Source organism: Dermacentor albipictus, chromosome 5 (genome assembly GCF_038994185.2).
Source record: "Dermacentor albipictus isolate Rhodes 1998 colony chromosome 5, USDA_Dalb.pri_finalv2, whole genome shotgun sequence".
NCBI classification, from domain to species: domain Eukaryota; kingdom Metazoa; phylum Arthropoda; class Arachnida; order Ixodida; family Ixodidae; genus Dermacentor; species Dermacentor albipictus.
The window spans coordinates 173,921,264-173,949,108 of record NC_091825.1 but is presented as its reverse complement, the minus strand read 5'-3'; the positions used below and the strand labels follow the sequence as shown (position 1 = coordinate 173,949,108).

The following is a 27,845-nucleotide window of genomic DNA, read 5'->3' as shown; positions in this document are numbered from 1 at the left end:
CCATCCTGGAGACCTATGGCGACAACGAAATGAGGGGCTCGTAATAAGGCTCGAGTCTGTCGACATGAACAATCTCGTGCCCCAGTGACCATGGTCACTTGGGGGAATCAGTGGCTCATCAATGTAGTTTACAGGCGAAGTTTCGGCAATGATGCAATAAGGACCATAAAATTTCAGAAGCAGTTTGTAATAGAGGCCAGGACTCGTAGGTGGAGCCCAGAGCCATACAGGGGATTTGTCACGATCCACCCCGGGTCGTGAACAAGGGAGGTCTTGTGGCACCCTCCGTTAGCCGGACGCTCCGCAGCGTTGGGGTGCTGAACGACGACTGACCGGCGAGCAGCCGTGCTCGTCGGTGTTTATTGTGGTGCGGTGACCAATGTTGCCTGCCGAGCTTTAGCAGGCCACCGAGCTTGGCGGGCGAACCAAGATTATGTCCGAGGGGGCGTCATATACTTGCTACACCCCCTTACCCCCAGTTTGTTAAATGAAAAACAAACGTCCATGTTCACACTATGAGGCTCTGCCTCCACCCTAGCTGGGTCGACGGTGCCTGCTACCCAGGCGAGTAACGGTCTGGTGGCCTCCGCCGTCGAGTACTCCGCCTGGGTACCGGTGTTGACGGGTCGGGTGTGGCAATGCCGGTTGCTGCCTGAGCCAGCCTTGCTCCATCCGGAGGGTTTGTAGTGGTCGGCCTTGCGAGTGGTGCTGGGCTTGACACCAGTCCAACGGGTGCCACACCACTGGCTACGGTTGCTGCCTTCGAGGTGGGTGGTACTCCGCTGGAAGCGACTGGTGCTGCCGCTAGTCCTCCTGCGGGATGGAACTCAGTGGTAGTCGAGGGTGCTGGCCAGGTCCCGAGGCGTGCTGGCCAGGTCCCGAGGCGAGGCCTGACATGGTCGGCGTGTCTGTGCCACATGTCCCCGTCTGGCATGAGCACGAGCAGCGATGAGGTGCTGGCAGGGGACACCGCCTGTCCGGCAGACCAGGGTGGGCCAGGACGGAAGTTCCTGGTGAAAACTGGAACTCCCGACTCTGGCAAAGCCCGGGACGGCACCCTTGGTCAGCAGCCAGCTTCTGCTTCTCTGATTGGGCCTCGCGCAGCTTGCGCTTGCTGCGGGAGACAACGCTCTTGAGCTGCCTGTTGTGGCTCTGCAGGCTCGTTATAATGTGCCGCATCTCCTGGTTGATTGGCTGAGCCTGCTCACTGGACACCGACGACGCCTCAAACTCAATGCGTAGATTTTCGTACTCTCGACAAATCTGCGTGATGTTGTCCTCGAGGCAGATGACCTCCGAGCGAAGCTTCTGGACAACCAGCTCCTCGCCTTCCATCTGCTCAATGTGGCGAAGGTGTGAGTTTTTGGCTGTCGACAGCAAGGAGCGACACTCGTCCAGCTGAGTCTTGAGTTGCATGCTCTCGTACAGCACAGAGAACTGGCTCTGCAGCCACTTGTAATCGGCCGTGCTCACCACCAGGCTCTCGGGCAGCGACCGCAGCTCTAGCCGCAGCTGCTCCGCCGTCTTCAGGGCCTCCTTGTGGTCAAGCTGAAGCTGCTCCAGCTCCAGCAGCCGTACCGATGCCAGCTCCCTCTGTTCCTCGAGCTGGCTCTGCAGGTCCTCCAAGCGCAGGGAGGCTGCTCTGCCACCACCGCCAGAGCCCCCAAAATCCACATGTAGGCGGGACCAGGGTCTCTGTGGGAACGGCCAGGGGGTGCTTTCCACATTAAGCGAGGCTCGCTGATGCTCCTGGCAGATTTGGCAGCTCTGCACCATATGCAGGCTAGCTTTCGGGTACTCTGGCAGACGAATGCCCAGTGCATGAATCCAGTTTCAGCCCAGCAGCGTCGGCGACAACCCCTTCGTTAAGTAAAGGGGAAGGGTTGCCTCCCTGTCGCCAAAGCGAACGCTGAGCTGTGCCTGACCGTGGACTTGGGAGAGTTGCCCGGAGGAGCTGCGCAGCATCATGCCCGAAGCCTCGACGAACATGCCGGAGAAAGCACGCTTGAAGAGCTTCCCGACCATGACAGACACGCTGGCCCCGGTGTCCAGCTCCATGGAAATGGGGTGCCCGCAGATTTCGACGGTCAGCATGTATGGCGGCACAGACGACGGTACAAAGCCTGTGTGCCACATGTCGAAAATCGGCGGGTCCTTGGCCACTACGTGGAGCCTGGCCAAGGAAGAACTTGAGCCTGCTGCCACACGCCTCCACTGCGTACGCTTGCAACGGCTACCTTGGCTGTGGGCTTGTCTGGTACCTGGGCTTGAATCAGGCTGCTGCTGCTGTTTGCTGTTCGTCCTCCCCCTTCGGCATACACGTGCCAGGTGCCCAGTTTTCCCGCTCGTAAAGCACTGTGCTTGAGAGAACTGGCACTGTGAAGGGGAGTGGGCACCACCACAGCGACCGCAGGTACTGCCCTTTGTCGCGAACTTGTTGACCGCCGCTTCTGCCAATGGTGAGCCAGTCGCACGGGAAATCTCGCCGGCGTCCTTGGCGGCAGCTTCCATTGCCAGCGCTGCCTTCACGGCATCGTCCAGCGAAGGGTTGGGAAGCTCCAGGAGTCGCGTCAAGCATGGCGGGGTTGTTGATGCCGCAGACGAAACGGTCCCGGAGCAGCGAGTCCAGTTGGTTTCCGAAGGCGCAGGCACTCGCTAACCCTCGTAGCGCAGCAACGAATTGTCCGAGGGTCTCTCCTTCCCGGCGGCTCTGGTTGTTGAAGCGGAAACGCTCCATTAGCGTGGACGGTGCTGGGTTAAAATGCGAGCGCAATATGGCAAGCAGCTCACCCAGCGTCTTAACGTGCGGCATGGCTGGCTTGAGAAGGTCGAGCAAGAGGCTGAAGACGCGAGTCCCGCAGCTGGCCAGGAAAATGTCCCACTGTTTGGCCTCGGGTGTGTTGTTTGCTCGGAAGAACACATGGACTTGCTCCTCGTAAATTTGCCAGGTGGACCCATCTCTTTCGAACGGCTCGAGCCTTCCGTACAGCGGCATGGCGGCAGCGACGGGGGGCGGTGTTTCGCCGCTCGCAGTGGCGTGGGACACTCCGTAGGTACTTGTTGCCATCCTCGTCGCCAGCCTCGTCGCCAGTGTTCACGAGCCCGGGGTGGATCGTGACACTCCATCCCATCCCTACAGTCACCCCCCCAGCTGAAAGAGGAGCCATCCTGGTGACCTATGGCAACGATGAAATGAGGAGCTTGTAATAAGGCTTGAGTCTGTTAACATGAACAATCTCGTGTCCCCAGTGACGATGGTCACTTGGGGGAATCAGTGGCTCATCAATGTAATTTACAGGCGAAGTTTCGGCAATGATGCAATAAGGACCATAAAATTTCAGAAGTAGTTTGGAATAGAGGCCAGGACTCGTAGGTGGAGCCCAGAGCCATACACGGGATTCAGTCGGGATGGTAGGAGCAGCTCGGCCGTCGTCACGTCGAAGCTTTTGGCAGGATTGGTCTGTGGCAGTGAGCGAGCGGGCGAGCTGCAGACATTCCTCGGTGTGCGTAGCAGCCATAGAAACAGGAGTGCACTCTGAAGCATCTGTATCATTTGGACACACCGCCATGGCCACACTATAGGTTGGAATGAAATGAAGCACAGATGTTGCTATGGAGCTGGCGTGGGACCACTAGAAGTCACTTGCAATTATCGCAATGATAATTTCAGCGGTAGAGAAGTCCACCTCAAATTGCAAAATGTTATGCTTGACGGTGGAGTGCATGAGACACCGGTAGTCCGACAGAATTCTCTAGAAGGTTCAGAAGAGTGGCTATCTACGAATATTTTTGCTGCGCTGCAGCCAAGTTTGTGATGTCCTCAGGTAACAGAGTGGGCATCAGGAGCGAAACACTGTTGACATCGGGTGGAACTAGTGAACTTGATAAAGCGTCGGCTTCAACACGTTTTCACCCAGAGTGGTAGACAACCCTGATCTCATATTCATGTATATGTAGGGCCCATCGTGCAAGTTGGCCAGGTGGGTCTTTGAGGGATGACAACCAGCAAAGTGCATGGTGATCTGTGACGACATCGAAAGGTTGACTGTTAAGGTAAGGCCGAAATTTAGCAAGAGCCCACACAATGGCTAAACATTCTGCTATGACATGCTCGCGAAAGCTATACTTTCGTTATGCTAGCACTGTGCCCAGGCCAACGCTGCTAGCTTTAGTGTGAATTTCCGTAGGAGCATTTGGATCGAAGTGACGTAGAATTGGTGCCGAGGTAAGTAGACAATGTAAGCACATGGTAAATGCAGCATCAAACTCTTCTGACCAGGTCAAAAGGTCACTGGTGCCAGCAGCTGTGTCAGGTAGCGAAATTTCTGCTAAAACAGCGAAAATATGAGCACAGACCTATGAAGCTCTGGGTCTGGACAGGCTGCCAATGGAAACTGATCCTGTTAGCCTCTAATTGCCAAACTCTGTCGAGTGAGGCTAGGTTAGCAGGACTCTGAGGAATTATTAGACATTGTTTGGGATATCATCAACCTTAGTGAGATTATAGGAGAACTAGTGAGGTTTATACATTACTGAATAATGGCCATGTCCTCTGCTATAGAGGTCTGCCAGATAAGAAACAATACGGGGTAGGAGTCTTAATCCATAAGGATATAGCGGGCAACATTGACAAATTTTACAGCATTAATGAGAGGGCAGCTGTAGTCGTAATCAAACTTAATAAGAGGAAAATATTAAAGGTAGTACAAGCCTATGCTCCAACATCCACTCACAATGACGAGGAAGTAGATCAGTTTTATGAAGACGTTGAACTAGCGATGAGAAAAGTGCAAACTCAATCTACTGTAGTTATGGGCGACTTCAATGCAAAAGTGGAGGAAAAGGTAGGCTGGTGAACAAGCAATTGGCAACTACGGCGTCGATTTTAGGAACGATAGAGGAGAGATGCTGGTAGAATTCGCAAAAAGGAATAAGCTTCGAATAATGAACACCTCTTTGAGGAAGCTTTTCCTTGTGTGCGCGTCCTTTGTGTTTCACTGGTAACCCTCCTTTTTCAAGTTTGGCAACAGAAAGTGGACCTGGAAAAGCTTTAATGGTGAAACAAGAAATGAAATTGATTTCATACTTTCTGCCAATCTCAGCTTAGTGCAGGATGTAAAAGTCTTAACTAGGGCAAAGTGCAGTGGCCATAGGTTACCGAGGGCTAGGATTCACCTCAATTTGAAGAGAGAAAGAGTAAAATTGGTTAAGAAGAAACAGGCCAACCTAGACGGAGTAAGGGTGCAAGCAGACCAATTTAGGCTGGTACTTGCAAACAAATACGCAGTCTTAGAACAGACAGATGAAGATGACATAGAGATAATGAATGAAACCGTAATGAGGCTGGCTTCAGAGGCAGCAATTGAAGTGGGAGGCAAGGCACCAAGGCAACCAGTAGGCAAGGTCTCCCAAGTAACAAAGGACCTAATAAAGAAACGACAAAGAATGAAGGTGTCCAACTCAAGAGATAACATAGAATTCGCAGAGCTGTCAAAACTGGTCAACAAGACAAAAGTAAGTGATATTTGAAATTATAATGTGAGAAAGACTGAAGAAGCCATAAGAAATGGATGCAGCCTGGAATCAATGAGAAGGAAACTTGGCATAGGACAAGCCAAGCTGCATGAACTGAAAGATAAGCAGGATAATATCATCAGGAATCTCAAAGGTATAATAAAAGCAGAGGAAGAATTCCATACTGACCTGTACAGTACCTAGAGGACTCAGGAGAACTCCATTCGAAACAATAATGAACAGGATACAGAAACTCCTCCTATAACTAGAGATGAGGTCAGATGGGCCTTGCAAAGCATGAAACAGGGAAAAGGGCGGCAGGAGAAGATGGAATAACAGTCGATTTAATCAAAGATGGAGGAGACATAATGCTTGAAAAACTGGCGGCTTTCTATACCAAATGTATATTCACTGCAAGGGTCCCAGAAAACTGGAAGAATGCAAACATTATACTAATCCACAAAAGGGAGGCATTTAAAGAACCGAAAAATTATAGGCCTATTAGCTTACTCCCAGTATTATATAAAATATTTACCAAAATAATTTCCAATAGAATAAGGGCAACACTAGACGGTAGTCAACCAAGGGAACAACAGGCTGGCTTCAGGAAGAGATACTCTGCAATGGATCACATCCATGACATTAATAAGGTCATCGAGAAATCCGCCGAGTACAATAAGCCTCTCCATATGGCTTTCATAGATTACAAAAAGGCATTTGACTCAGTAGAGATACCAGCAGTCATCGAGGCCTTACGTAATCATGGAGTACAGAATGCTTATGTAAATACCGTGGAAGATATCTGCAGAGGTATTACAGCTACCTTGATTCTACACAAGAAAAGGAGGAGGATACCTATAAAGAAAGGGGTCAGACAGGGAGGCACAATCTCTCCAATGCTATTCACTGCATGCTTGGAAGTATTCAAGCTATTAAACTGGGAAGGCTTAGGAGTAAGGATCAACGGCGAATATCTCAGCAACCTTCGGTTTGCTGATGACACTGTTCTATTCAGCAACAATGCAGACGAGTTGCAATAAATGATTTAATACCTTAACAGAGAAAGTGTGGGAGTGGGGTTGAAGATTAATATGCAGAAGACAAAGATAATGATGAGTAGCTAGGCAAGGGAATAAGAGTCCGCTGTTGCCAGTCAGCCTCTAGAGTCTGTGAAGGAGTATGTTTACCTAGGTCAACTAATCACAGGAAAGTGTGACCATGAGAAGGAAATTTATAGAAGAATAAAAACGGGTTGGATAACATACAACAGACATTGTCAGTTCCTGACGGGAAGCTTACCATTATCATTGAAAAGGAACGTGTACAACCAGTGCATTTGACCAGTGCTGACATATGGGGCAGAGACTTGGAGACTGACAAAGAAGCTTAGAGCAAGTTAAGGACCGCGCAAAGAGCAATGGAACTAAGAATGCTAGTTATAACATTAAGAGACAGAAAGAGAGCAGTTCAGATCAGAGAGCAAACGGGTATAGACGATATTCTGAATGACATCAAGAGAAAAAAATGGAGCTGGGCAGGTCATGTAATGCGCCGGTTAGATAACCATTGGACCATTAGGGTTACAGAATGGGTACCAAGAGAAGAGAAACGCAGTTGAGGATGGCAGAAGACAAGATGGAGCAATGAAATTAGGAATTTGGGGGAGCTAGTTGGAATGGGTTGGCGCAGGACAGGGGTGATTGGCGATCGCAGGGAGAGGCCTTCATCCTGCAGTGGACACAAAACAGGCTGATGATGATGATGACACATTATCGAAGAAATAAACGTTTGCGGTGCACACTCCAATAGGCCGGAGCAACTCTCCACTCACAGCATGAAATGCATTAGCGTTATCCCAGTGAAACATCTCCTTACAACCTAGTCAGGTTTTGAAATCCAGGCTGATAACAGAGACACTCGCTCCTGTGTCCACTAAGGCCAATGTAGCAACATTGTCCACTTGTGTTAACTAACACCATCAGGGGGCACGCGATGTACAATAAAAAGCAAAGCGCATGACCTGTGCAGGCAGTGTGCCTAGGCCCTTCACAGCGGCTACTGTGTCTTCATTGCCGTCTGGTCACCACAACTGGCGATGAGAGAAAATTCTTTAGGTAAATTGCACCGGTGATGGTGACGCAAGAACAAGCATGCCGGTCATTGGAAAGGTAGATGAGTTCAGCGCGGACACTGCAGACTGGACCAAGTACCGAGAATAGGAGGAACTGTTCTTGAAGGTGAACGACGTGCCAGACGGTAAGAAGACGGCTGTATTTCTAATGTGTTGTGGGGCCGTGACGTATCCCTTGCTACGAAGCCTGCTGGCCCCTGAGAAACCTGCCGCAGTGAACTTAGCGACAATTTTTCAGGCCCTCAACAACTACTTCGGGCCAAAGGTGTTGGAAGTGGTAGCAAGTTTCAAGTTCTTCTCACGACGTAGGCGGGACGGAGAGGTGGTGAGCGTGTACTTCGCGTCGTTAAAGCAGCTGGCCGACGACTGCAAATTTGGGCTATTCCGAGACCGCATGCTATGAGACCAAATCGTCAGTGGCATTGACGACGTGCCAATGCAAACGCGGTTACTGGAAACAGTCGGGTTAAACCTGGAAACAGCAATGAGCACGGTACGAGCCATCGAGGATGCTCGAAAGGATTCCCGTACGCTGAGCGCACACCCAGTGCCACAGTCGAAGTCAGCCCAATTGACAGTCGGAACTGTCATGGGGGCAGCAAATGTAGTGCAACCTGGGCGTCGCGAATGTGGGTGTTTCCGCAATGGTGGTGCCCATCAAGTGTGCCAGCGCCAACACGTCAACTCAGTTCGCTAGAAATGTGGCCAGCAAGGGCATCTGGCAAAAGTGTGCAAAAGTGATAGCGAGATAGTAAACAGACAGGCGCGGTGCACAGACTCGAAGCGCATGAAAACCGTGGATGAAGTGCTTGGGGCACTCGGAGTGAGTGAAACACCGCATGCGTAGGACCTTTAGGCAGTTGGGCCAGCGCCTATGCGCATTGCAGGTAACATTAACAGGGTTTCACTAGAGATGGAACTTGATACTGGCGCCAGTGTCTCAACCATATGTGAAACAAAGTTCATGCAACTGTTCCCATCGGCCGCCTAGGAATGATCCAACATACAACTGAGGAATTTTCGCAGAGACAAGCAACCAGTCGCCGCAAAGTTTGTAGCTACTGTAAAGCTTGGGGAGGAGGACAGACGGCTGCTTCTGTTTGTGGTAAAGGGGCAGTGCCCAGCATTGTTTGGTAGAAGCACGATGAAGGAATTCCAGTTGGGAATCAGCAAGCCGAAATCTATTTTGTCTGTGTCATCTACAGAAGAAGCTGTGGACCGTTTTCAAAGAGGTGTTTACAGATGGTTTAGGCACGTTCCGTGGGGTTAAGGCTCGCATCTTGGTGCTGCCAGATGCCAAACCCAGATTCCTTAAGCCCCAGCGAATGCTTTTTGCTTTGAAAGACAATTTTGAGGAATCGTTGCACAGACTCGCTCGACCAAGCCGTGGTCTAATCAGTGAACACTGCCAGATGGGCAGCACCTGTCATTCCAGTGCTAAAACAAGATGGGCAGTTGCGCATATGCGGCGATTTCAAGCTGACTGTAAATCCCATAGCACTGGAGGAAACGTATCCTGTGCTACGCATAGAGGAATTGTTCACAAAGCTGCAGGGAGGAGTACGGTTCACAAATCTAGACCTAAAGGACACCTACCAGCAGATTGAGCTGGAAGAACAGTCACAGGAGTTCGTCGCTGTCAATACACCGTAGGGCTTGTTTCAATGCATGAGACTGCCATTCGGGATTGCTTCCACCCCAGCCACATTTCAACGGGAAATGGAAAGCGCTCGTGCGTCCTCCTTCACTGTGTCCTTGTCAATTGTGCGCGCAAAATATTTCACTATGAATGGAAAACCTCCTGGAAGGTCTTGATCATGTCGCAGTTTACTTCGATGACATCTTGGTAACAGGTGCAAATGACGATGAACATTGGGCAAACGTTTGTAAGGTACTAGGGCACTTGCAAGAGGTGGGCTTGAAGCTGAAACTTGCAAAATGCAAGTTTTTGTAACCTGAGGTCCAATATTTAAGCCACATAATAAGTGCTGCCGGGCTACATCCAGATTCTGTCAAGACTGAAGCAGTAGGGAATGCTCCCAAACCTCGAGATGTGAAAGAGTTGCAAAGCTAATTGGGTTTGGTGAACTTCAATAGAAAGTTTCTCCCCAACCTGTCAGATGTACTGCAGCCACTGAATGGCTTGCTTACCACTGGAGCAAGGTGGCACTGGACGGCAGTTCAGTAATGTGCATTCATGAAGAGCAAGGAGCTGCTCTCATCTACCCGTGTCTTGGCCCATTATGACCCCTCCAAACCCACGGTATTGATCACTGATGCTTTCCCTTATGGCCTGGGGGCAGTCCTGGCACAGAGAGAGCCTACTGAAGAAGAGCGACCGATAGCCTTTGCATCAAGAAGCCTTACGGCTGCTGAGAATTACAGACATTTGGATAAAGAGGCACTTGGTCTCATATTTGGTCTCACAAAGTTCAGGCAGTATCTCTGGGGACGGAAATTTGTAGCGGCTACTGACCACAAACCCTTGTTGGGCCTGTTATGTTGGAAGGCCCATTCTGGAAACATGCTTGCCGAGGCTTCTTCACTAGGCGTTGCTGCTGGCGGGGTACAGCTACAGTTTGAGCTATAGGCCTGGCAGCCTGATAGCCCATGTAGATGGGTTGAGTAGACTCCCGGTGCCAACAATTGATTGCTCTCCAAGGGTGCCCGCGGAGGTATTCATGCTTGAAGGTGTCTATCCCCTCCCCGTGTCCTTTCATCAAAGGTGGTTGCAGAAGCCACTGCAAGAGATCCGGTCTTGTCAAGAGTGCTACAGGATTTATGGTCTGGTCATGTTCAAGACTTGACAGCAGAAGGAGGGGGGGGGGGGGGGGCGTACATGTCCCAATTCAATGAGTTGAGTGTGCATCAGAACTGTGTGCTCTGGGGAAACAGTGTTGTGGTACCCTCCAGCCTCCAAGGGGAAGTTCCTCAAGTTACTACACGACAGCCACCCTGGGGTCACAAAAATGAAAGCCATCGCCTGAAGTCATGTGTGGTGGCCGTCCTTAGACAGCGACATTGTAACCATGGTTCAAGAGTGCTTCGCCTGCCAACAACAACAGAGACCAATGAGACCAGTACCTATGATGCTGTGGCCGTTCCCAGACAGGGCCTGGTCAAGGATCCACATGGACTATGTGGGGCCTTACTGGAATTCCTATTTTTTTAATTCCAATTGACGCATTCTCCAAATCGATTGAAGTTTTTCCCATTTCATCACCCTCAGCGGAATGTACAATTGCATGAATGCGGGTCATGTTTGCGAATCAGGGCCTCCCAGACATGGTAGTATCAGACATAGGACCTGCAATCATGAGTGAAGTGTACGAGACATTCTTGAAGAAGGACGGCGTGAACAGGATGCTAGTACCGTCCTATCACCCAGCTTCTAATGGTGCGGCGGAGAGAACCGTTCAAACTATGAAAGTAAAATTACAGAAAATTGGCCCAGGGGACCTTTATGCACAAATTGCACAAATATACTGTTATCATATAAGTCGACACCCCACGAGGTCACCGGGTGTTGCCCATCCGAGCTGTTGATGGGACGGAGGCTCAGGACTGCATTGAATCTGCTGAGGCCGGACCTAAGGAAAACAGTCCTCCAGAAACAACTTGCTCAGAAGGTGGAGTACGATCAAAGAACGAAACCGAGAGTGCCAGCACAACCAGGAGACAGAGTATTCACTAGTAATTTTCGGCCAGGTCCGAGATGGATTCCCGCTGTAGTCACCAGGCAACGCAATTCATAGGTGGAGCTACAATTGTATGATGGGCGACGGATCCAGCATCTCGACCATGTAAGGCAACAGTCGATGCCCAACCAGCACAACTGTCAGTGCTCCAGCCCTTCTACCGCACGCTTGGAACCACATTTGACTTTATCCTCAGAGACCGGAAGTACAACTGACAGTGTCTGTGGGGATGCGCGACTCTCGCGCGTCCCCTGATGTTTTTCCCGCTTCGCCGCGTGGCCTGCGTGACGCCCGCGGCGGTCGATGTGGTTGAAGCGCAGTGCGAGAGATGGCGCCAGTGTTGCGCTGCTAACGCAGCCTCACGGCAGAGTTACTTGGGGGCGCAGGGGAGCAGAGGCTGGCTCTTTCCCGGCGGGTCGGCGAACCGCGTGGACGTCCCGCGCGCGCACGGCGACCCATGCTTCTGCGAGACCGTCTCGCGTGGCCGCCTTCGAATGCGCCACCGTTCGTGTGACTGTACACGCGAAGGACCAGGCGTTGGGATCCAGCATGGGGCGAACATATTCGCTCGCTACCTGGTCGCGGTGAGTCGGACTTCTAGATTTGTCGCGCGCCCATCGGCATGTTTTGCGGATAGCAACTCGGCTAGCAGGCAGTGATCTATGAAAGGTGCAATAAATGCCCTTGTGATTGTTTGCACTACTGTACTGTCGTTCCTTTGTCCCAAGAGCACGGGAGGAGAACCCCACATGTTTTACCCGAAGCAGCTACAAACTTGGAGGGTCAACCATTACTATCCGGCGAGCCCTATCAGCTGGAGACCAGTGAAACCATAACATCAACACGCACCCATTGCTCCCCGTCTCCTTCCACACCTCGGCTTCATCGGAGCACTAGGGAACACCGTCCAGCACTTCGGTTTTCTCCTTGAACTGTAACTGCTTATATGCTGTTAATCTATTGTATTAAGGGGGGAGGAAGTGTGGTAACTGACACCATCAGGGGGCGCGTGATGTACAATAAAAAGCAGAGCGCATGACCTGTGTGGGCAGTGTGCCTATACGCCCCTCGCAGCGACTACTGTGTCTTCATTGCCGTGCGCTATGGCCGCGGGTCTGGTCACCACACCACTAAAACACGAATCTTGTTATGATGATACATGGTAACTGACAGTAGCATAAGGGCGTGTAGCTGATGATGACTGGTGACCTCATCTCCACTGGTCGCGCTCCGCCTAGTTTCCTGGCGGTGGTGAAGTGAGACGTCGTTGCGGAGATGGAGACCTGCGCTGGCATCAAGGCGGCGGTGTCGTCAAGCTCTGCACAGAAACCGGGTGAGTTGCTACGGTAATTCGCCTGATAGTTTTTCCTGCTATCAGAGTCAGAAGACTAGCGTGTCCTGTCGCCATGCCGATTGCTATGCCGATAAAAAGTGCGTGGTCGCTCACAGAATGGTGGTGATGTGCGACGGCAATGAGGACAAAATCTGGCGACGTGACTGCAAATACCGCACTGGAAGCAGATGGGGCACTCACGGGACACACCGAAATTGTCAGTAGCAGGATAACTGGCACAGCCATCCCACTCTTGATGAACTGCAGGTGGTCTGTTTGAGTAACCATCATAGAACTGATAACTGGGATGCGTGTCGATAGTGTGGTTTGGTGCTCTTGAACGAGGAACGAAGTTGTAGGCGTCTAAGGAGGCGGCGGTGACGACATCTCACCAAAGTCGCAGTGAGAAAAGGGCTCTCAGACCCCCGGAGCCGAGAGGGAAGCCGCCTCACGTCGGTCAAACTCTTCGTGCAACACTTGCCGAATAACTTATGCAAGGATGGATGGAGCTGGGACCATGTTAAAACTGGCAACGTTAGTTACGTTGGCCAGGCAGCCGAACTCTGGTGTGATATGCCAAACTTTCAAGGCTTCAAATGAGTGGCACTGCCGAATGATGTCACTTACGAAGTCCAGACTGTCTTTTCCGATGAGGAACTGGTACACGTCCTTGGCGATCCTTTTTAAAAGATGACCAACTTTGCCTTCTTCTGTCATCTGAAGGTCCAGGGCCTTGCACAACTTCAGTACTTCCGTGATGTACGTTGTGCAGGTTTCGGTGGGAACTTGGGCTCGCTGCATTAGGGTTTGCTCTGCACACTTCTTTTTAGCAGCCGGATCTCTGAAGCACTTTCTGATTTCGTCTACAAACTTTTCCCACGTCATCACACTTTCTTTGTGGTTTTCAAGCCACACAGACGTAGTTCCCCTGAGGAAGAAGGCAATGTTGTTAAGCTGGGCGGCGGCATTCCAGCTATTGAACCGACTTGCACGTTGGTAAAAGCTGAGCCATCTATCCACGTCTTCCCTGGCTTTTTCAGTGAAGGTTCGGGGTTCGATGTAGGGCTGCCATGGGTAGCTGGAAGAAGGTGGTGAGTTGTCGCCGTTGGAAGCCATCTCTGGTGGCAGACCGGCAATTCGGTGACTTCGGCGAAGCTCCACGGATTCCGCTCCTGCAGGCGGTACATTGTCGTTCTTCGGGGGTGCCATTGTTTTAACCTGCACCTCCACCAAAACTGTTACGATGGGGTGTGTTTGTTTAAGATGAATTGACGAAAAGTGGCTGCGCTGACACCGAGCCACAGCAAAGACAAGCACACTTCATTCTTCTCTTCCTTCGTCCTTGCTGTAGCTTTAGCGTAACAATATATATATATATATATATATATATATATATATATGTTAGAGTAATGTAATATTAGAGTAATGTTCCAACATGGTTTTTGGAGGGAAATTGAAACAGCAGAATAGATGCAGCAAGTTGCGCACGTTTTTGATGGACACTAAAATTCAAGCCTTGCTCAAGCTTGCAGGTAAACCACATGGACATTGATGCGTGCTTACTGTCAGAAAGTGAAGTTTTATCAGGAAAAGAAGAAGAAAGCAAAGATGCAGTACTGAAAGTAATCTTTATGCTTCTAGAGGCACAGCAAGTCAAGGAAGTGGTTTCTGTTGAGCAAAATCCCAGGCATCAAAGTCATGTTTGGTGATCCGAGTCCATTAGGAATTTCTGAATACTTGGATTAGTCTTGCAAAACTAATCACTGACGAGATAAGTATCTTTCCCTTGAAAAAAATAACTGAGGAAAGCTTACTGGAGTGCTGAAAAGGTGAACCAAGAGCAAGCTTGAGTAACCAAGGAAAATATAAGGTTGCTGTAGGTTCTAAGGATTGCCCAGAAATCAATACTGGTATCCTATTTTTTCCTGTCTTTTCGGCACCTGTATTTTCTTGAAGATAAACATTTCGACAGAATTACCTTTCTGGTTGGGGAATTGATTAAGACTTTCAGACTGAGTCCAACCAAATAAGTGAATTTTATTAGTCCAACGTTTCGGAGCCTATTCGGCTCCTTCTTCAGGGGGTATTCTTTGGGGGTGGCGGTGCGCAGCCTTTAAAGGGTGCGCACCGCCACCTGAAGGAGCCTTTGTAATACCCCCTGAAGGAGCCTTTGTAAAAAGGAGGGCAGAGTACAGAAGGTGGGGAGATACTTGACAGATGGGAAGAGACGTTCAACCATTGACTTCTCCCCTACACCAGAAACGAGTGTCCATCCCATATGTCAACGGTACCAGTGAAGCTCTGGGCCGAATATTGAAAAAAGGCCTCAATGTTGTGCCCAAACTGATCAACACTTTCAATATCCTCCTCCCTAAACCAAAAGATCATCCACCAAAAGAAAAAGCTCAAGGCGTTGTGTGCAAAATCAGCTATGCCAACTGTCTGGCATCGTACATTGGGGAAACCAAAAGTCTAAAGGAAAGAATCAGACAACACGATGATGATGTCAGGACGTTCAACTGAATACGCAGTGCTGTCGCCACACATTCTGAAGACGCCGACCACAAAACTGCTTTCCAAGAAAACCAAGTCCTTCGAACAGAGACGAACTCACGAAAAAGGCTACTACTGGATATCATATTGACCGCAAATAAGACAAGGACAGAGGGAGAAAACACATAAACAGCACGGGCGGTTTATGTGTCCGCCCGTGCTGTTTATGTGTTTTCTCCCTCTGTCCCCGTCTTATTTGCGGTCAATATGATATGCAGTAAATACCAACTAGGCCAAAGTGAAGTTCTTCTGCTCCTACTGGAGTCATGGCACATTCAGAATACAGGAGGTAACATAAACCGCATGAAAGGCAACCTACCCTCCATGTATATCCATGGCCTTGGTAACATGACGAAAGGAAGGAAAGGACGCCCAACCAGATAGATCCTTGCTCGAGGTCACCAACACCAAAATGTATGCGCTCCCCCATGCCCACCTGCCTTGCCTCCCGTCAACGGCCCTCTCGCGGGTCAAGCTCCCCCAGCACCGGTCATTCCAGTCAACCAACACCAATGCAGCCATCCCCCCCTTTTGCCCCCCCCCCTTCCTATACATCAAGTGTTTCCCCACCTTCTGTACTCTCCCCCATTTTTTAACGAAGGACCCTTTAAAGGCTGCACACTGCCACCCCCAAAGAATACCCCCTGAAGGAGCCGAATGGGCTCCAACACATTGGGATAATAAAATTCACTTATTTGGTTGGAGCCAGTCTGAAGGTCCTTGTATTTTCTACATGATGTTCACAGAAAAGAGGTTCCTGCTGCAGCAAAAGTTTGTTAACGAGACATCCACTCTGCAAGACCATGGCATTTTGTGCCTTTACAAGATCTCTGCTGTCTTGAATCACTTAGTCAAGTAGGGGCACAAAGAATCAGAAAGAAGATAATTCGCTTTGGTAATAAGACTGCAACGTGGCTTTGTGCACAGCTACACGTTTTAAGGGGTACCAAATGAAAGTCTAAAACTTCATAAAATGTAGCCTCACCTTGTTCTATAGTAATATCTTGTGGAATCAATATAACATGTACATAGAAAGGAATTTGATGCAAAACAATGTGTTATTGGGTAGATAACTCCTTGGTTAAGAGGTTAACAGGTGCATGGAAAATGAGCAACATGTTCAAGGTTTAACTTAAACAAGCCATACCTGAAATAGGGCTCATCACAACTCCGGAAACACCAAGCAGAATTCCAAGTGAAAATCCTTTAGCTGCAGTTGAAAGCGACTCTGGTAGAGAGCCTGAGTGTTGTTCTAGTCTTCGCCTTCGTTTCTGCAAAAAGAAATTAATGGTGATAAGAAAAGCAAAGGTTAGAATAAAAGCAAATGAACTACAGCTGATACCCCTTTTAAACCCTTCCATGCCATGGCATTAACCCGAATTCTGACTCAAAATGGCTAAATATCTAAAGCAAAGCTTTTGATAGAACTAGGGCAATGGCATGAGACAGCGCCGACCCCCTTTATTTGGTCACGGACATAGGGAACAGTAGGCCAGTGAACAGTGTCCTTATTCCAACGTGGCAGCAAACATAGCTGTTGTTTTGGCATGCTCTGCTTGAGAAGCGAGATGATGACACTATACTTTTGTAGGTAAAGGAGTGACGCATTCAGTCACACCACATAGTAATATATATTTTAACACTCACACTGGTGAACACATGGTGATCGAGAAACAAGCGGCACACCAAGCGCGTGCAACTTCCCATCAGCCTCTTCTCTCTTCGAGCCATTGCACCGAAAAGAAGTAGACGCTACGGTGCCTTCCCCATACTGAGAAAGGCACGGGGCTGCTGAACATGCGAAAGGAAGAAATGAAGCTCGTACCTGTAGCAAAACGCACTCTAGGATGGTAATATGTAGGTTCGAAGGAGTTTGCAGTGGTGTGTGTGCTTATTGATTTAATGTCTAAATGAGCTGGTTTAAGACGGTCAATGGATACGGTGTCTTCAGGCCCTCTGATCATCACTGTAAAGTGTTTGGGCGCATGGTTGAGTATCCTGAAGGGGCCATCTTATGGTGTTTGTAGCAGAGCATGGACTGTGCCTTGGCGTCTGAAGACGTGTGTGCAGTCACTGAGGTGTGGGCTGAAAAACGTGTTCCGACAAGTGGGGCAAACAGGTGGTGAAACAATGGTGTGCATCAATGCTCGGAGTTGGCTTGCGTAGCTGGTGATTTCAAAGGGTACAGGTGATGACTGTGTACCAAAAAACTCTCCGGGCAGGCAGAGTGTTATGCCAAAAACAAGTTCTGCCATAGAGCATTGCATGTTCCTCTTCAGTGCAGTCTGGAGGCCGAGGAGGATAAGAGGCAGTCATTCTGTCCATGGCATGGTATTGTCAGAACACATTAAGGCAGCCTTTAACCGTTGATGAAAACGTTTGACCATTCCATTAGCCGCCAAATGGTAGGCAATTGTCTTAACATGTGTGGTACCAAGTGTTTTCAAGATGTTACAAAAAAGTGTGGACTCAAACTGACAACCTCAGTCAGTTGTTATAGTAGAGAGTACACTTTATCGGCTGATCCAAACTTCGACAACAGTCTGTGCGACTGTTTCTGTGGTAATGTTCGTAAGCAGAACAGCTTCAGGACAACTAGTAAAACGGTCGACGCTTGTTAATATGTATCTATGCTCTTGCGCAGGAAGCAAAGGGCCAATCATATTGCTACGGGATAGTATTTCCAATGACGAAGAGCCGAGCAGTAAGAAGACGACGACGACGATTAGAAGCTAGTGCAGGCTGGTGCCTCTTGGCCAAGCGCAGCGTATTTTCTTGTAAATAAACTTGTACATAGCTTTTCGTCTGTGTCTTCCTACGTAACATATCTGGTGGAGGTGGACGTTCCCTGTACCTCGTCACGGAGCTTCGCAGTGGACGGTACGTCTAGCCTTCCTTCATGGCTCCCGGCGACGACAACCCGACTCCACCGGCTCCGACACCTGCTGCCACCTCGACAACCTACATCACTCTCCCCGCTCCCCGTGATCCTGGCATATTCTCAGGCAAAGATGGGGAAGACGTCAATGACTGGATCAGCCTGTATGAACACGTCAGCCGCAATAACCGGTGGGACCCTACTTGTATGCTCGCCAACGTAGTCTTTTACCTCGGTGGCACACCTAGAGTTTGGTATCGCACGCACAAAGATGAGCTCACCAGTTGGGATTCACCTAAGACACAGCTTCAAGGCTTGTTCGGCAACCCCTACGGTCATCAACTTGCCGCGCAGAAGGCGCTTTCCAGCCGTGTGCAGACGTCAACAGAGCCCTATGTCTTGTACATTCAAGACGTCTTGGCTCTGTGCCGCAAAGTTGACACCGACATTACTGAGTCCGACAAGGTTGCCCACATCCTCAAAGGCATTGCCGATGATGCCTTCAACTTGCTCGTTTGCAACAACGTAGTGACTGTGGATGCTGTTATGAAAGAGTGCCGCTGCCTGGAACTCGCTAAAAGCCGACGTATTGACCAGCAGTTTGCCCGTCTGCCCAACACCCCGGCGACATCTTCCTGTGCCGACACTCCCCATCCCAACAACACTGCCGATGTTACCAGGATCGTCCGGCGTGAGATCGAGGCCGCCTATCCAGCTGCCTTCGACTCCAGTCCCACCAACCCATCTGCAGTCATGGTCTCACTGATCCAGGCAGTTGTCCGCCAAGAGTTCGAAAACATGGGTCTTCACACCATCTGCTCGGCCCATCGTCCTGATACCCGCCCGGCTTCTTCGATTCCGCCCCGTCCCGCACCTTCTTACCCACCACGTTTCTGCAACCCATCTGAATGGCGCACTGCTGACGACAAGCCCATTTGTTTCCACTGCCATCGAATCGGGCACATTTCTCGGCACTGTCAGAGTTGCTGGAGTTCCCCAACCCGGCCTACTTATACTGCCTACTCTCGCCCCCCAGGTGGCCCTTCTCGTCAATATGCCGCACGCTCCGATAACGCCGCCGCTGATTCTCCTGCACAGAACCGCTCCTATTCTCATTCGCCTTTGCCCCAACGACGACAATCTCACTTTCCCCAGCCCCGTTGCTCCTATTCGCCGTCTCCCTTCGGATGCCGCTCCCAGCCGGAAAACTAGACGATGCAGCGCCTCAAGGTGACGCTGCATTGCTCCCTACGCCGCCAAATCCTCTACTGAGGTTGCTCACTAATCTGAACCTTCTTGACGTGCAAGTCAACGGTGTTTCTGTGTCTGCACTCATAGACACTGGGGCGCATTTGTCCGTAATGAGCGCTGACCTTCGTAACCGGCTCAAGAAAGTTATCACGCCCGCCACCATGCCTGTTGTCCGTGTCACCGATGGCGGAACAGCCCCCGTAATTGGTATGTGTACCGCCCACGTCTCCTTCGCCGATCGCTCAACAATCGTGCTATTCACAGTCATCGCTCACTGTCCCCACGACATCATACTCGGCTAGACTTCCTCTCCGCACATTCTGCTCTCATTGATTGCTCCGCCAGTACTCTCCGCCTCGACCTGCCTGTTCTGGATCCCACTGAACAACACCCTACTCGCCTCAGTTCCGTCGACTTCGTTCGCTTGCCACCTTCGGCACTGTAGGAGTTGGAGGCGATCCTACCGCTGGCACCAGTTGTAGGAGTTGAGGAGGACGTCGTGATGAAAACTTGGGAGGTTTATTTTACATTATTTATAGTGAGAGTCAATAAACAGTCGTAGTGTCATTACGGGCCGGCAGCAAATCGGACGCTGCGGCCCATCGCAAGAACTTCGAGAGAGATGAATCCAGGGAATGCTCTAGGAATGCTCCGGAATGCTCCCGGTCTGCGTCTTTTAAGCCCTTCGCTGTCTTGGCTTAAAACGACGTTTGGCCAATGGGCGAGCCCGCTCAGATGACGCCATTTTCGGCCAGCGGTAGGCGCCTGTGCGATGGTGCCAAACCCGGCGAAGAGAGTCGCCACTTGGTCCCCCTGCAGTCTTGCCTTGCTGACTTACGCGCCGTCACAATAGCCAGGTGGGGCGACGGCGGACCAAGGCGGGCAGAATTTCACGCTGCCTTACTTTTCCCTGCGGTCTTGCCTCGCTGGCTTGCAACGCGTCGACACAATGGGCGTATGGCGGCTACGCTGCCAGGCCTTTCCAGTACATCACAGCCGTCTTGCTTTGGGACCCACTTTACTTGCAGCAGTGCCGGGCTATCCCTTCACTTTCTGGAAGGGTCAAGCATGGAATAGCTCCACCGGCGGCATACAAAGTGGGGGCCTTCAACTTGTTTGCACGTGCGTGCCTCTGGAATGTGGCATCCGTGTTTCTGCGCCCCTTAATTAGATGTGGTGTGATTCGATGTGGTCTGGGGAACTCGAAGTAGGCTCAGGAAACGGCCCCGTATCTAACAGCACTGACTTACGTTGACTTCGTGTCATCCCCACCAGTCCCCGACGGTCACTACATCGCGGCTCCCATGCAAGACGTCCTCCTTACACACGGGATCACCGTACCTCACACAGTTTTACCTATTACGGCGAATTGCGTCTGCCTGCCAGTGGTCAATTTTGGCTTGCAACACAAGTGATGCCACGCGGGATGTCTCTGGCCCAACTTTGCTCATTCGAGGATCACTCTGTAGCATCGATTTCAGTAGACGACAATTCAGCCGATCTTCCTCTACCGTCGCAGTCGGCAACTTGTACCATTGCCAACTTACAGAAAATGATTGCACCCGACATGCCTTCCCAGCACGCTCGTGTCACTTTACCGCATTCTGATTTCCTACGAAGATATTTTTTACTTTAACGATCGTCCTTTGGCCCAAACAACAGCTGTCAAACATCGCATTAATACCGGCGATGCCCCTCCTATTAATCGCCACCCGTCTCGAGTATCACCGGATCAGCGTCAAGTTATTCACACCGAAGTTCGCAAAATGCTTGCCAAGAACATTATTGAACTGTCATGTAGTCCATGGGCGTCACCTGTTGTGCTGATAAAAAAGAAGGATGGCTCATGGCGCTTTTGCACGGATTATCGGCACCTTAACAGGGTTACCAAAAAGGACGTGTATCCCCACTTCGGATTGATGACGCCCTTGACTGCCTCCACGGTGCTCGCAATTTCTCCTCTATTGACCTTCGCTCCGGCTATTGGCAGATTGCCGTGGACGATCTCGACCGTGAGAAGATTGCCTTTGTAACACCTGACGGTCTTTATCAATTCAAAGTGATGCCGTTCGGTCTATGTAACGCTCCTACCACTTTTGAACGCATGATGGACTCCCTTCTTCACGGTTTCAAATGGTCCATGTGCCTGTGCTACTTGGACGGCCTTATAGTATTCTCCCCAACATTCACTATGCATCTCGAGCGCCTCTCAGTAGTCCTGGATGTTTTTCGGCGAGCCGGTCTGCAACTCAACGCATCGAAGTGCCAATTCGGCCGTCGCCAGATTACCGTTCTTGGACATCTCATTGACGCGAACGGAGTGCGACCGGACCCAGGCAAGACTCATGCTGTTACACACTTCCCTGTTCCAAAGTGTGTCAAGGATGTGCGCAGCTTCATTGGCCTTTGCTCGTACTTCCGCAGTTTCGTGAAAAAATTTCGCGGCCATAGCACGACCACTAACCGAGCTTTTGAAAAAAGACGCCCCTTTCCAGTGGGGAAATAATGAGGCCTCTGCATTCTCGCTTCTAATCGACCTTCGCACAACACCTCTTGTTCTGGCCCATTTCGATCCTTCTGCGCCTACTGAAGTCCGTACTGATGCCAGCAGTCACGAAATTGGCGCAGTACAGGCACAACACCAGCGTGGCCACGACCATGTTATCGCTTACGCCAACAGGCTCCTCTTGCCGGCAGAGCGCAACTATTCCATCCCTGAGGGTGAGTGTCTGGCCCTAGTTTGGGTGGTTGCAAAGTTCCGCCCATACTTATATGGCTGACCCTTTTCCGTTGTCACAGACCATCACACACTTTGCTGGTTATGCTCATTGAAAGACCCTACAGGAAGACTTGGTCGCTGGGCCTTGCACCTCCAAGAATATTCGTTCTCTGTCAACTACAAATCTGGCCGACTACACAAGGACGCTGACTGCCTGTCTCGCTACCCGGTAGACGAGCCTGACGACGCTGACAGTAGTACCGCCGACGGCATTTTCTCTGTGTCTGCCTTCGCTAACATCGCCGATGAGCAGTACCGAGACCTATCGCTGCGAGTACTCATCAAGCGTCTGCGCTCTACACCTACCGACGCATCCGTTCGCCGATATGTCCTCCAGGGCGGCATTCTGTACCGAAGGGACTTCCTCCCTGATGGCCCTGATCTTCTTCTTGTCGTGCCAAAACATCTACGACAGATTGTGCTCTTTGAGATGCATGACACACCCACTGCAGGACATCTTGGGGTAACCCGCACGTACGACCGCGTCCGCTGCCGCTTCTATTGGCCTGGTCTCGCTCCGTCCGACGCTATGTTGCTGCCTGTGATCCCTGCCAGCGTCGGAAAACACCTCAGGTGCTACCTTCTGGTCATCTCCAGCCGATCACCGTCCCTGCGGAATCGTTTTTTCGTGTTGGATTAGACCTCCTCAGTCCCTTTCCCACGTCATCCTTTGGGAACAAATGGGTAGCCGTCGCAACTGATTACGCCACCCGATACACTATCACGCGGGCTCTCCCTACCAGTTGCGCCACTGACGTCGCGGACTTTCTCTTGCGTGACATTATCTTAGTGCATGGCGCCCCGCGACAGCTGCTTACTGACCGTGGTCGTAACTTCCTCTCGAAAGTTATCGACGACATTGTGTGTTCCTGCTCTATTCAACACAAGCTGACTACCTCATACCATCCTCAAACCAATAGCCTGACAGAGCGGTTAAACCGTACTCTTACCGACATGCTCTCCAAGTACGTTTCGAAGGACCACCGCGACTGGGCTGTTGCCCTTCCTTACGTCACATTTGCTTATAATTCTTCCCGGCACGACACCGCCGGATTTTCTCCATTTTATCTACTCTACGGTCGCGAACCAACCTTGCTCTTTGACACGGTAGTTCCTCCTGCTGCGATCTCAACAACCGAGTATGCGCGCGACGCCATCGCCCTCGCCGATCATGCACGCCAGCTTGTCCGTGCTTGACTGACGGACTCGCAAACCATGCAGCAGCGTCAGTACAACGCCCGTCACCGGACGTACAGTTTTCGCCTGGTGCACTCGTGCTCCTGTGGTCACCCTCTCGTCACGTCGGACTTCCAGAAAAGCTCCTTTCACGATACACAGGGCCCTACCGCGTGCTGCGCCAGGTGACGCTTGTGACCAGGGGCGTAGCCAGGGGGGGGGGGGCTTATGGGGCTTCAGCCCCCCCCCCCCCCCGAAATTTTTTCGCGCTGTCCATGCACCGCCGACCAAAGCCACCCCCGGCGCCGGAAATCACTCTGGATTTTGTCTAGAATGTCTTTTTGATGCTCGAAAAGACATTTAACCGCGAAGATTGCAAACTCGGGCTGGATTTCGTGGCAACGCCCATACACCGGGAGTCACATAACGCCAAGCAGTCCCATCTGAGCACAAAGTTTCAAGGGCACTTTGATGGTGAGCGGGCTCGCCGTGGCATCTCACTGAGGCCACGGAATCTATGGAGCGCATGGATATCAATTGCGAAACTTTATGGGTATAAATCTCATAAGCTCTTGATGTGGAAGGTGCATTGACATTTCCAAAGTTGTGCTTTAGATTTTCAATTGTGGAACTTTGCGGGTTTAATGTTGTTATAAAAATTTGTCGCCAAAGGTCTATTGACTTTTCTAAAGTCTTACATCGGAACATACAACGAGACAAGCCAAATCAACACACTAGCAGACGAGTTCACAAAGCAGGCAGCGAGGTCCAATGAGACGAAGCGTTGGGGTGGTTCATTTGTGCCGTCATGTCACATAAAAAAATATCAACATTTTTTTTAACCTACGCCAGAACATCCATGTCAAGACACTAAAGCCAGCCAAAGTAACTACGTTCTTATTTATTTTTTCTACTTTGACATTTATTCGCGAGGACACATTGAGCCTCTTCAATTTTTTTTTTTTGTTCTCGCTACCCTACCCGCGGGCTGCCAGAGCCAACCAGAGTGCATACGTTTTTCTCGTATGGCCCCGACCACCGTGCGGTGCACTTCGGTGAGCGTTCGGTTTGCTCTGGCTGAGTGGATTTTCACCGGACAGAGTTTTGGACGCTTTCTGGCTAGCAGACGAGAAAAAAGAAACAATGATCGCTCGCCACCATCACTGTGGGGACTCGAAGGATTGCACCGCATTCCTTGAGCGGAACCTTTCCGGAAAGTCTTGATTCGCCGCTGTAGGATACTGAGCAGTATGCATATGGTTCTCAGTGGACCAAGCGTCTCATGGTTTCTTCGATATTCCTTCCGTAGCCCCATTAGGTGTCCAAAGTAGGCATTAGATTCTGGCCAACATACTTTCCTATGCGTTTTTTTTTTCATTTTGGTGCCTCTGCCTCACAGAAAAAGAAATACATTGTTGCAGCGCAGCGAATTGTCGCATGGTGAAAGTTCGATTTTGATACTTTTTTTGCGGAAAGTAATGGGCAACGGGACGCTTCAGTTGCCGGATACGTTTATTATATTATTGCGAAAGCAATTATATGGACACTCCAGGCGCATTCCTGCCATCGCCCTCATGTTTCATATAAAGTCCAAGGGTGATAACATCGTGACCACACGCTGCATGCTGTATGTGCGAGTGAAAGCGTAGGAGGGGAGGTCAAATGGGTGAGCCGACGATGGTGGCTAAGTCTTGTGTGCGCAAAGGAGAAAAGCGGGGAGCAAGCGCGCCACCTTCCGTCGCGCGCAATACATCGGGGGGGGAGTGGATGGAATGGGGGCGGAATCTAGGATTCTGTGAATCTATGATTGTGCAACATGCTTATTTGCCTTGTTTGACGCATTATATAGAGTTACTTCTTCTTACATACATAGACTCATTGGAGACTTTTACGTATACTTAAATATCTTGTTGCGAGGTTTTGTGTATACATGCAGTGAACTTTGTTTCCAGTGACACTTTTTTGTCCTTTATCAAGCCGTATTTTCGCATTTGCATATCCCATTGTATCTTTGCATTTCTAATGTACGAGAGCGAGTCAAATGAAAGTGAGCTTACCCTAACCGCACAATATTGGTTCGGTTCATTGTCTGCGAGGCATGCGCGCAGGAGAACGGCATGTCTCATTTACAAAAGTGACACTCAGGTGTGAAGATAAATGTTCTTTAATGCTCTCATACACTGGGTCGAATATGGTTGCGTCACATAATGGACACTTCAAAAGTTGTGTCGCGAAGCTTTTGACAGCTGGAGGTGTTTCCAAAACAGAAATTAATCACCATATGACTGCCGTGCACGTTGAACCCTGCATTTCATTGACCACTGTGAAGCGTTGGAGCAAACGGTTCAAAGGACGTTGCAAAGACATTCCAAGATCGGGCCAAAACTATCGTGCAATCACCCCCCACACAATTTCAAAGGTTCATGAGCTGCTAAAACAAGAACGGGGGATAAGCATCGATGAACTGGCAGACCGTCTGGACATCAGTCACGGTTCGGTTCACGCCATAATTCATGAGCTTCTCGGTTATCGGCTCTTTGGTGTGCAATGGATCCCCAAGATTTTTATCCATCGCGAGAAGACGGAGAAGTTTCGCGCTGCCTTGACTCATCTGATCGGGTATCACAATGAGCATGACGACTTCTTGTTTGCAACTGTGATCGGGGACGAACCTTGGTGCCACTACTACGAGCCTGAAACACGACGGCAAAGCTTACAGTAGAAACATTCTAATTTACCACGCCCAAAGAACGTAAAGGCCATCATTTCCGCTGGAAAGGTGTTGTTAATTTTTTTTTTCGATCGACAGGGTTCATTACTGATAGAATTTGCTAAATCTTGAGAGGCTATCAATTGTTTTCGATATTGTGAAACGCCAGAACGGCAGCGTGTCGCAATCAAGAACGAACAACGTGGAAAATTGACGAATGGGGTCATCTTGTTCCACGACAATGCCTGTCCCCACGTCGCTTATGTGGTTAATACAAAACTGGCAAAGTTCAAGTGGCAAACACTGCAACATCCGCCATACAGCCCAGACCTGTCACCTTGCGACTTCTACATTTAGGGGCAACTGAAAAAACAGCTCGAGGGAACCAGATACAGACTTCTTGAAGCAGCAACCCAAGGAGTTTAATAAGACGGTAATCACGCAACTCGTTAGTCAACAAGACAAATGTCTAAATTCTCATGAAGACTACCTTTAAATAAAGTACCCCGTTGTTGGCTCATTCATTTTACTTGCCCTCGTATATCTTGCAGAACTGCTTTTTATACGTGCTCTCTGTCGCGACTATAACTTCGGTGCAATTACTCACGATACACGACAAGGGACAGCTACTCCTGCGTAATACATTGGAACAAACGACAGCGTCATTGAGATTTTTCACTGGCCATTGCATATATACAAGAATGTAAGCACGGTTCTTGAATGACAAAGTTTCATTAACATATTTGTCCTCAACTTGTTCAGTTCATTGCCTTTTAATTTTTCATATCAGCGGCATGCACTGCTTTCCTGGTTTCGAATTGATATAGTTCTAAAGTTCGTGTGATATTTTCTTTACTTAATAAATAGACAAAAAACATGGAAGCATTGACGTCAGTTATGTTGGGCACAATTTTTGGCACATACGAGTATTAAATTTTATGAAAAAATACATGTTTTACTTGTATTTACAGAGTGTAGCTTTCCAGAATTCGTTTGCAGCATCTTTGGCAATGACAATGCAGTTATTATTCACGTATTTGATCCCTCGATAAGTTGTTTAAGAGGAAGCTTTAGCTCGGGCCCAATCCGACGCGGCCTATTCAAATACTTGTAAAACGCAGAAACGCTTTTCTGAGATAATCCTGCTAATCACTTTTATTGAAATTGGTAGCATTTGAGAGAGAAAGTTAAATCCTAGTGTCTGTTGGAAACAGAACTTCGATTTAGGGCCTGAATTTTGTTTAAAATATTTTGGAAAATTTCAAAGTTTGAAAAAATAGAAGCACGACGTTTAAAAACTAATAGCTATGTATGAAGAACAGATATTGTGGTTCTGTAAACGGCATTTATTATAACAGTCAAAGCGGACAAGTTTGCTGTGTCAATTTGTATCTTACGTGAATTGGTTACGTTGTGTACAAGGGTTCTGCAAAAGCCGTATTTCCACAATACTAAATTTTTTTGAAATTCATGTGTAACATATCTATTTTGTGCGCTGTAGATGTACTATTAGGTGCAATTCACAGAATTGTGATATCATTTTTCATTGTTGAGTCATGGAGTTTTCAACTTGATAGTTTCGTGTTCTGAAAAGTTTCAATTTTGGCCAATTTTTAATAAATAATTGACCACCTAAATAAAAAATTCGAAGCCAGTAGTCACTAGAATTAAACATTTTCTTTTAAATGCAACAAACCTCTTCAAATTTGGTGAAGTGGTTGCAGGGAAAAACGAATTCCCCTTCTACATGTACTTAAATAGGAGCACCCGAGCTAAAGCTTCCTCTTAAGGAGGAGGCTGAGCTGCAACGTGCAGCTACATA

The 27,845-nt window shown here is 49.5% G+C and overlaps 1 protein-coding gene across 10 annotated transcripts in view; it reads right to left on the bottom strand.

Annotated features, from left to right (window-relative positions):
* LOC135897507 (intermembrane lipid transfer protein VPS13A-like) overlaps window positions 1–27,845 on the bottom strand; it is a 1,023,564-nt gene that overhangs the window by 98,164 nt on the left and 897,555 nt on the right. For all 10 annotated transcript variants that reach the window (XM_070539327.1, XM_070539326.1, XM_070539332.1 and 7 more), the window contains one exon: window positions 16,377–16,500. In XM_070539327.1, coding sequence (XP_070395428.1) covers window positions 16,377–16,500 — 124 coding nt within the window. The remainder of the gene's footprint in view (window positions 1–16,376; window positions 16,501–27,845) is intronic.